This window comes from Nematolebias whitei, chromosome 8, assembly GCF_014905685.2.
Source record: "Nematolebias whitei isolate Nwh7 chromosome 8, NemWhi1, whole genome shotgun sequence".
Taxonomy (NCBI): domain Eukaryota; kingdom Metazoa; phylum Chordata; class Actinopteri; order Cyprinodontiformes; family Rivulidae; genus Nematolebias; species Nematolebias whitei.
Genome location: NC_056505.1, coordinates 28,633,462 through 28,643,242, shown reverse-complemented (window position 1 = coordinate 28,643,242; position 9,781 = coordinate 28,633,462). Strand labels below are relative to the sequence as shown.

General features: G+C 39.4%; 1 protein-coding gene across 1 annotated transcript; it reads right to left on the bottom strand.

Annotated features, from left to right (window-relative positions):
- Positions 1-228: 228 nt before the first annotated feature.
- Positions 229-9,362, bottom strand: elmod3 (ELMO/CED-12 domain containing 3). The gene is made up of 12 exons (XM_037681158.1): positions 9,001-9,362; positions 8,156-8,227; positions 7,984-8,058; positions 7,833-7,902; positions 7,501-7,569; positions 6,050-6,138; positions 4,094-4,217; positions 3,870-3,992; positions 3,517-3,647; positions 1,842-1,918; positions 1,608-1,735; positions 229-1,010 (listed from the first exon to the last, which is right to left on the bottom strand). Exons 1-12 carry the CDS (start codon positions 9,100-9,102, stop codon positions 760-762), a joined length of 1,311 nt encoding a protein of 436 aa, XP_037537086.1. The 5' UTR covers positions 9,103-9,362; the 3' UTR covers positions 229-759.
- Between the last annotated feature and the right edge of the window lie 419 nt (positions 9,363-9,781).

Below are 9,781 nucleotides of genomic sequence, written 5' to 3'. Positions count from 1 at the left end.
TAAGATAAATCCTTCAAACGCTCACCAAGTCTGATAAAAGTCTGAAGTACTTTTACATATAACTGGGAAGTTACGCTTTAAAGGGACAGTTGTTTATTAAGAAAGGGATAACGTTACTGAAAATAATTGTCCCTATAGTTAGATCTGGATTGAACCCATCAGGACCATAAAAACAAACACCACTTGTGTCTTTTTGTCTACACACCTGAACTAATTGTCCTTTTCTGGTTTTCTCACTTTGAACAGTGAATGTGAAACGATTAGACTGCTCTAATCAAGCTGCTCCCTGCCGATAGGCTGATAATCTCCTCTGGGTTGTTCATTGTCTTCTCTACCTCTCGTGTTTTGCCCACGTGCTGTGGCTGAGATCCTTGAGACACAAACGTGTACGTTTTGGACTTCTAGACAGGTAGAGTTAAAGTAGAATTTGGCAGCTGTCGGTTTGGCTACTACAATGACAGAAAAAAGTGCAAATACCCATTTCTTTTCATAATGTGTGACATCTTGCGGTGAAGACCCATCTATGTACAACGACTCCATGTCCCCAGCTTAAAGAATAAATTACAACAAAAAAATCAAAGAGAACTCCATCTGGTCAAAGTGCAGCACCCCAGCAGCGGTGGAAGGAGAAGTGTATGAATGTAGGGTTCAGATAGCAGACCCCAGATCAGGGACTGGTGAGCTCTTCCTCAGACTTTCACACGTACAGTAATAGACATTTGTTACGGACAGCTCTCACACACTCACACAGACTCTAGCTTAGATAAGTCTGGCCTCTCCCTCCATGTCCGGTGGGAGATCACACACTCCTGTGAAGTGCATCTCCTTTCCCCTGCTTCCTTGCCCTGTTCCAGATCTGGCCTCTCGCTCCCCCAGGCTGGGCGAGGGCTGCTGGGCCTGCGGGTCTGGCGACGTCCCACGGGGGATCCCACCTGCCCGCCTCTCTTTCAGGAAGACCTCTAGTCGGCGCAGCATCTGCTTGGGATTCTTTTTGGCAAAAAGCTCCACTTCTGTGGGTTACAAAACAGAAAACGCTGGGCCCGTGCTGAATTACACGCACAAATAACCACACTGGTATGAAAAGGAGCGGCTTGACTGTCTGGAAAACACGACATGTTTTCTGAGCTAAACGAGATCAATATATGAAGCCAGAGGTTTAGCGCAGCACAAGGGCATCATAATGGATCTTACCTGTTCAGTTAATGTAAAATAAAAAAGTAAAAGAGACATACTTTAGTTTACCAGCAGACGTGTACAGGGCTTTTCCTAAGACAGACATTTTTATACTTAGGGGGGTGGGGGGTGCACCACGAGGCAACATGAAGCAGGCTGCGCTTCACAGTTTCCAGTTTTTGTGCCAAACAAACAGAACTGGCTCTAACGTCCCATTCAGGAGAAAAGCAGACGCTTTCCAAACAAGCAATGAAACAATCCACCTTAGGAAATAACATTGAGGTTGATAATAAATGATTATTAAACATAAAAACATGCATTTCACAGTTATATATTTATTGTTATTTTTAAACATTGGACAATTTATTTGATAAATTAGAATTTCAGGTGACTGTTTTTGGTAAAAGAAGAAAAATACTTTTTTTTTTTTTTACCTTTTAGAACAAAGCCAGAGTCAGCAATGGTCTTTTGTTGGGTCTTCCACAGCTGGAACAGATGCAGGTATGTGGCAACATAAAACTCGTTCAGGACACCAACCACTTGTTGACGACGATTGCACTCTCTGGGATGACGAAGGGCAGAGAGGGGTGTTGGTGTTCGCTCGTAATGAGAAAAGACAGCAGACCTCACCACGTGAGACGCAGTCAAACTGAGCAGGAGGGACTCACTTGGACAGGGCCTCCTCTCTCAGCACTTGCAGAGCAATGCGGGTCATGTTGATCGACATCACACTGAATGGGAAGTTCTGAACCAGAGAAAATACACAGCAAAACTTACAGACCTGTGCAAGAACCTTCAGCCACTTGTCATTTTCTCTTTGTTCTCACATTACACAGACTTTCTGGTAACCTTTTAAAGTAGACTAGAGAAATCGTTCTCCGGCCTTTCTGAAAGTTTTAGACTTCACTTACTTTTGCAATCATTTTATAGAAGTCTTTCTACTGTACCTTTAACAGAGAGGAGGGGTTTGTTATTTATTAAGCTACTTAATTCTCACCAATAAATCAATTAAATGTGAAAAAGGCACATAAACTTATAGTAATATCACACTGGGCTGTAACTGTTGGCAACTAGTTTGCAAACAGTTTGTGAGGGAGTCTCAAACACGTCTCAAAATGTTTGCAGGGGTTTTCCTCACCAATTGTCGCTTTGATTTTGAACACATTCAAAGCAGTGTTGCAACAAATGCAGTCTCAAAATAGTTGCAGAGCTGTTGCGGGCATCTCAAACCCATCTCAAACAGTTGTCAATTTAATTTTGTAATTTTAGAGCACTAAAAACGTATTTGAACACCTGCATTGAAGCTTCTCCTTCTCCAGCTATAAAAAATATCAATAGTTAACAATAATTTTTAAAGAACTGCTCCAAAGCTGCTCGTCTTTATTTCTAAAGTTTACTCCAGTGGGTTAAATTGTAAATGTGGCAGCAGCTGTGAGGCAGCTAGAGGTGGGTACGATGTGGGAGGAGGTGAGCAACAAAATAACAATAATAATTAACTACAATAGTTTTGTAAGCGTTGCATGCAAAAACAGCTATGATAAAAATAAATACAAAAAACTGCAGAAAACAAAGCTGTACAGCTGTCTGGCTGCAAATACTGAGAATTCAGAGACAGCAACTTTAAATTAGCCTGTTTTCTCACACTGGTCTCTGACTGTCACCAGTCCAGTAAGAGATGGACCCTTGAGAAAAGAACCAACGTTGAACAATTCCTTTCAGTTTAGAATTTTATATTTTAGGCACTTTGTTACTAGCAGCCTGTTGGGGGAAATAATATATATTTTTAATTTATATAGCTGAATCTTTTTACAAAGTCTAAGCACGGCTGTTTGACAGACATGATGAGATTTTAGCAACATGGTTCTGTACAGTGTAGGGACACAGTAAATCTCAGTAATCATTTATTTTTGAAGTTCAGTCTTTTTGTGCAGTGTCATCCACGTGTCCAGTTTTCATCTTTTGTATGTGCACACAGCATAAAATATTGAAATCTCCTCGTTCCACAAGATTATAGGAAAGTCTGGCACCCTGGAAGTATAATATCAACATGAAACGCATTAGGTTGGCTTAAGACTTCTGCACAGTACTGCAAGTCCAAAAGGAAAAGTATCTGAGAAACACAGTACTCCTGACATACAGTCATCTCATAGCAGACAACACTGATCCCATTAGGAACTTTTTCGTTTTAGCACCACATGAACGAAAAGCAGAATTTTGTTTTGATAAAATAATAAAATCTATTTTATTCATCGTGATTACAAAAATAAAATACTTACATGTGACTTTTTGACTCTGGCACGAGTTAAAGGGTTTATATTGGTGTATTGTATGACTTAATGATACCTGTGTAGGGTGTTGTGATAACTTGTAGATATCTCTAGCCAGAGGCAGAATCTCTGGGTCCATCACAAAGTACAGAGCGTGCATCAGCCCAAGGAAACCAGTGCCACGTAGGTCAGTGGCTGGGTCGGTACCTGCAGAGCACACCAGCAAACCACCAGGCAATGTTTACATGTTTGATGATTTCTGTTAAAAGATGCAAATCACAACCTCAAACCAACACATGTGGATTAATTTATATGTTTATTCAAATAAACGATAAACAGTAACTAAATAATTTCAGCCTTTAACACGTGCAAAACAGGAATTTTATATAGAAATGGTATTCACACAAAAGTAGTTTTAATATGTCTTACCCTGAAAGCCAATATTTTCCCAGTGCGCACCATACCGAGGACAATCCAGCCTGCTTCCTATCAGCCTTTTATAAATGGTCTGCAGAACACGCATGTGGACTGTTTGGTTGTTATCCACGGGGCCTAAAAAGACCACCACAAAAAATTTGGAAATAAACTCAGTGGTTTAATAAAATCTTGCTTTTTTTTTTTTTTTACCTGGTGGCATGACTACACACACTCACATTGTGCAATGGCAAAAACAAGATCCCTCTCCTCCAGGAGCTCTTTGTGCAGTCGAGGAGGTCCAAACAGGAAGTGCGTGATGGCAGCCAGACCAGTTCTACGAATGGTAGGCTGGATGTTCTTCTGCAGATGTGGGATTTGTCGAGACAAAGCCAGTCAGAGTCACCGTCACTAAATCCAGAAGTAACAAATCTGATCTTTGTGTTAATATTTCATAGTACAGCTCTCCAGCCGCTGGAAGTCATCGCAGACTTTTGAAGCTTTTTTGGAGCCGTTTTGTTAAATCTCACAAAAAAAGAGACCATAATCTGCATCAGAGACTGGGCTTATGATTAAACATATTCAGGTGCTGGTCATAAAATTAGAATATCATGAAAAAGTTGATTTATTTCAGTAATTCCATTCAAAAGGTGAAACTTGTATATTATATTCATTCATTACACACAGACTGACATATTTCAAATGTTTATTTCTTTTTATGTTGATGATTATAACTAACAACTAATGTAAACCCAAATTCAGTATCTCAGAAAATTAGAATATTATTTAAGACCAATTCAAAAAAATTTTTTTTTAGAAATGTTGGTCAACTGAAAAGTATGAGCATGACAAGTATGAACATGAAAAGTATGAGCATGTGCAGCATCAATATTTAGTTGTTGCTCCTTTTTCCTGGATTACTGCAGTAATGCTGCGTGTCATGGAGTCGATCAGTCTGTGACTCTGCTCAGGTGTTGTGAGAGCTCATGTTGCTCTGATAGTGGCCTTCAGCTCTTCTGAATTGTTGGGTCTGGTGTATCACATCTTCCTCTTCACAATACTCCATAGATTTTCTATGGGGTTAAGGTCAGGTGAGTTTGCTGGCCAATTAAGAACAGGGATACCATGGTCCTTAAACCAGGTACTGGTAGCTTTGGCACTGTGTGCAGATGCAAAGTCCTGTTGGAAAATGAATTCTGCATCTCCATAAAGTTGGTCAGCAGCAGGAAGCATGAAGTCTCTAAAACGTCCTGGTAGACAGCTGCGTTGATCTTGGACCTCAGAAAACACAGTGGACCAACACCAGCAGATGACATGACACCCCAAACCACTGACTGTGTAAACTTGACACTGGACCTCAAGCAACATGGATTCTGTGCCTCTCCTCTCCCTCCAGACTCTGGGACTTTGATTTCCAAAGGAAATGCTAAATTTACTTTAATCAAAGAACATAACTTTGGACCACTCAGCAGCAGTCCCAGGTGAGACGCTTCTGATGCTGTCTCTTGTTCAAGAGTGGCTTGACACAAGGGATGTGACAGCTGAAACCCATGTCTTGCATACATCTGAGCGTGGTGGTTCTTGAAGCACTGACTCCAGCTGCAGTCCACTCTTTGTGAATCTCCCCCACATTTTTGAATGGGTTTTGTTTCACAATCCTCTCCAGGGTGCAGTTATCTCTATTGCTTGTACACTTTTTTCTTCCACATGTTTTCCTTCCCTTCACCTCTTTATGAATGTGTTTGGACACAGAGCTCTGTGAACAGCCAGCCTCTTTAGCAATGACATTTTGTGTCTTGCCCTCCTTGTGCAAGGGGTCAATGGTCGTCTTTTGGACAACTGTCAAGTCAGCAGTCTTCTCCATGATTGTGAAGCCTACAGAACTAGACTGAGATCATTTAAAGGCCTTTGCAGGTGTTTTGAGTTAATTCGCTGATTAGACTGTGGCACCAGGTCTCTTCAATATTGAACCTTTTTACAATATTCTAATTTTCTGAGATACTGAATTTGGGGTTTTCATTAGTTGTTGGTTATAATAATCAACATTAAAAGAAATAAACTTTTGAAATATATCAGTCTGTGTGTAATGAATGAATATAATATACAAGTTTCACTTTTTGAATAGAATTACTGAAATAAATCAACTTTTTCATGATATTCTCATTTTACAGCACCTGTATTTCTATTTTTATTACCAATAAGTCCCCGAGATCTGTGGTCTGGAAGTACTGCAGGGCTTCATTGAAGGAGATGAGAGGCGTTGGGTTTGAGTCCTCAGCCAGAGCTGTTTGAGCACAAAAAGTTATTATTTCAGATCATCAACTTAGAGCAACATTCAACAGTCTGAAAACAATTTGGTGTCAGTGCAGCGACTAAATGGACCTAAATCAGTAAAAGATTAATTTGGTGAAATCAAACTAACATCAACATTTTTGTTTCCTTTATTGTTCTCTTTACATTTTCAGCTCTTAAAAATAAAGAACTCAAATAAATAATTTGGTCTAAATTTAACAAAGCCTTTTAATGTGATGGGGTGAAATATGGTAAGACCTTCAGTTTATGCCGCTGTAAAAAACAAGATGTGATTTGTCTGCGTATGTCCTTTCAAATCTTGATGGTATTTATTTAACTCAAATTTTTACTTTGAAAATTTCTCACCAACAACTGACGAAAAGCTCTACTGATCCAACCTCAGTCTCAACAGATAGAGAAGAGTTTGGGTTTTTTGTTTTCATTTCAAGCACATCTTTGACAGAAAATATTTATATAATCTTGGTCAATCAACAGAACTTCCAACTTTTTATTTGATTATTTGCAGACTTCAGAAACAGAACATTGTGCTGCTGTTTTCTAAAATTTGTTTTGCATTAGGGCTGGGCGATACGAACCAAAATTAATATCTCAATATTTTTACGAAGTATGGTGATACACGATATACATCTTGATATTTTGTTTCTTTCCATAAAAGTAATAACAAAAATATATTTCCGAGTCAAAGCTTAGTTCCAGTTGTCACACAGGCACATTTATTAACAAACGGCTGTAACTCGACAAAAAAATGTCTCAAAAATAAAGTTTTTTTTCCTGCATAACAAAACCAAAAACACAGCTGTGCACTTAAAATCTTAACAGAAAACATAGAGAGCAAACATAACAAAAGGCTGACTTGCTCTTTAAAACATCAGATTTTTAATGAAGTATATTCGTTCAACCTTTATTAAGAAAGCTGATAGAAAGCCCACATGGCTGTGTAGTCGGCTTGTTTACTGAGCTAGGTTCTGTTTGGTTATGGCTTGTTGCTTTCTGGATTTCATGGTTCCTATGCTCTTGAATAGTCATCAGGAAAGGCCAAGTGATGGTTTTAAAGTGAGTTTAAGCGTCAAAAGCCAATTCACGTGCCAAAGCTTGTTATATCAAAAATAATATTTTTGTGAAAATCAGCGCATCGTTCTTGATTAACTTGTTAAAAAAAAAAAACATTTTTTTTCACTTGATACGTTTAGGAGATCAGTTCAGCAATTTATTACTAGTGACAGAAATTTTAATCAGGGGGTATTGAACAATTTTCTACATGAAATACCAGAAAAGCAAAACGTTTTTCTACAAAGCCATCCTCGCCTGAGTGCAAACAGGTAAAGCAGCGCACCTGGTTGAATGTTCTCCAGAGCCTCCCACTCCTGTCTGGCCTTTTTCAGCTCTGCATCGTCCTTTTCCTCTGTGGATAAAATCACACATCAGGTCAAATTAAAAAGCACCTCTTTAGTCTCTCCATTCTGTCACATTGTCCTGTTCAACCTAACAAAAAGTAGACTATTTTACACATCCTTCGTTAGAGATGAGCCCTTCAGACTGTCTGTGCTTCCACGAGACAAGTTATTATCACTTCTGCGTGAACTTCCTCCAGCACCCACTTGGTTTCTAGGAAATGCATGAATTCAAACGGAAAGAGGATGAAACAAAGGAGAGGTTGTGTATTACCTGAAGGCTGGAGCTCGTCTCCACCTGCTGCCAGAGTCTGCAGAAGACCGTTCTGCTTCAGCGCTGAGATCTGAACATTCAACACAGATTACACGACATGGAAGGTGAGTGCAGTAGTTTAAAGGAAGTTACTAAATTAAAATGTCATTACCGGCAGAGATCTGAGAGGAGCACTGCCGATGGTGTGGTCTTTGCCATTTTGCCCTACAATTACTCCATTCATGACCTGCAAAAAATGTTCAAACAGGCAATGTCTACCTTAAAAAAGTCTTCCTAGCAACAAATAATTACAAAGGATCAACTAGAAGTCATTCTTAGCTCACAGGCTTATGGGTTGAGTGTCCATTGGTGATCTCTTCTAAAGGTTTATGCTCAAGCAACAAACCATTCAGACCCTGGCAGGAAGACAAAAAAAAAAACAGAGCAGTAGCTTTAAAACAATTTACAAACAGTAAAGCTTTAGCTCACTTAGGAAAGGCAAGTCATTATCACTGCAGGTCTTATTTTATCTGTTTCATTCATGGCAACTTTATGGTATTTCTGGAAAAACAATTTATCAAACAGGCTAACTGAAATTAAAAACAATGTAGAAATGACACATTTGCTATCATTTCTGAGCAACATGTTCCATTTTTTTTAAAATAATAAAAGTAGAAATGCAAAAGGTAAATCAAATATTTGTTTTAGGAGAACTTCCCTAAAAATTAGAATGATGATGCATTCAAAGAGGATGGAGCACACGGTTATCCCATTGTTTACTAATGCAGCTGTACGCAAGGCCAAGGAGCTGGAGGTAATGTTATGGCTACAAAAGCAGGTTAGGGATAAGCGAAATGCCCTATCAGCTGCCACAGCAGCAACATGCTGAAGAAGCCAGGTCAGAGATTAGAGGTAAGGCGAAAGGACAAGAGCTGACCCTTCTGGCCTTGAATTAAACACATGTAACAAACTGCTTAAAACAAATAAGTTCTTAATAGTTTGACTGTGAAGGAGAGAGGGGGCGATTACCTCCGGAAGCAACAAACAATATGACAAAAATGAGCACGCTAAACGTTCCTCTGTTGTGTTGGCAAACATGGCAAGTGTTCCTAATGGTGTTAAGTTGCTGAAAGCCCAAACACCGGAATGAGATTAAAGGAAAGTTTTAAACAATAAATTAAAAAAGTACCTGTGTGTGTGAAGGGACATCAGTTTCTTCTTCCATTGCATGTGACTTTGTTTCCTGTCGAGGACGTTCCTGGTTCTGGCCTTTAAGAGCTTCTGATGTCATGAAGTTTGATGAGCTGAGGAGTCAAAGCCAGGACCAACATGGTTTCTGTAGTGCACACTTGTGGGTACTTATCCGTGCTCTTCTCCTCACATACATAGAAATGTCAGTATGAACAGATAGATTTCACAGAACGGTTGTAGAAATCCATGTTGTGCACACTGTATTGTCCTTTTATCTTTAGTAATAATCAGCTTTAACGGTGGACGTATATGAAAGTGTCAGTCTAGATGAAGTGACCGCAGTGGATTTGTCTTCATCAGCTCACAAGTTTACTTCCTTTCCTTCTCAGATTGGGCCCACTCCTCAACCCCACCAGAGGGAAACAGAAGCTGCACGATGACAAAGCTCCTCCGGGCTGGGCTCTCCCTGTCCGAGACACTTCATTATTTTGGCACAAAAGACAAATCCAGAATGCAACTCACAGCTCCAGGTACACAGACAGATCAATTTACTGCCAGGGCAGCATGCGCTCAAAGTGACAAATGCAGATGTCTTGATAGATGTGGGTCATGTAGAAACGTTTCTGTCTGGACCAACTAATGAGGAAGAGGCACAAAATATCTGAAAAGTACAAAAAAAACAAAACAATAAATGCATAAAATTAAATGAATAATTATTCCCCAAAAGGAATACACCAATGATAATATTTGTCATAAATATAAATGAAGATCTAAACTTG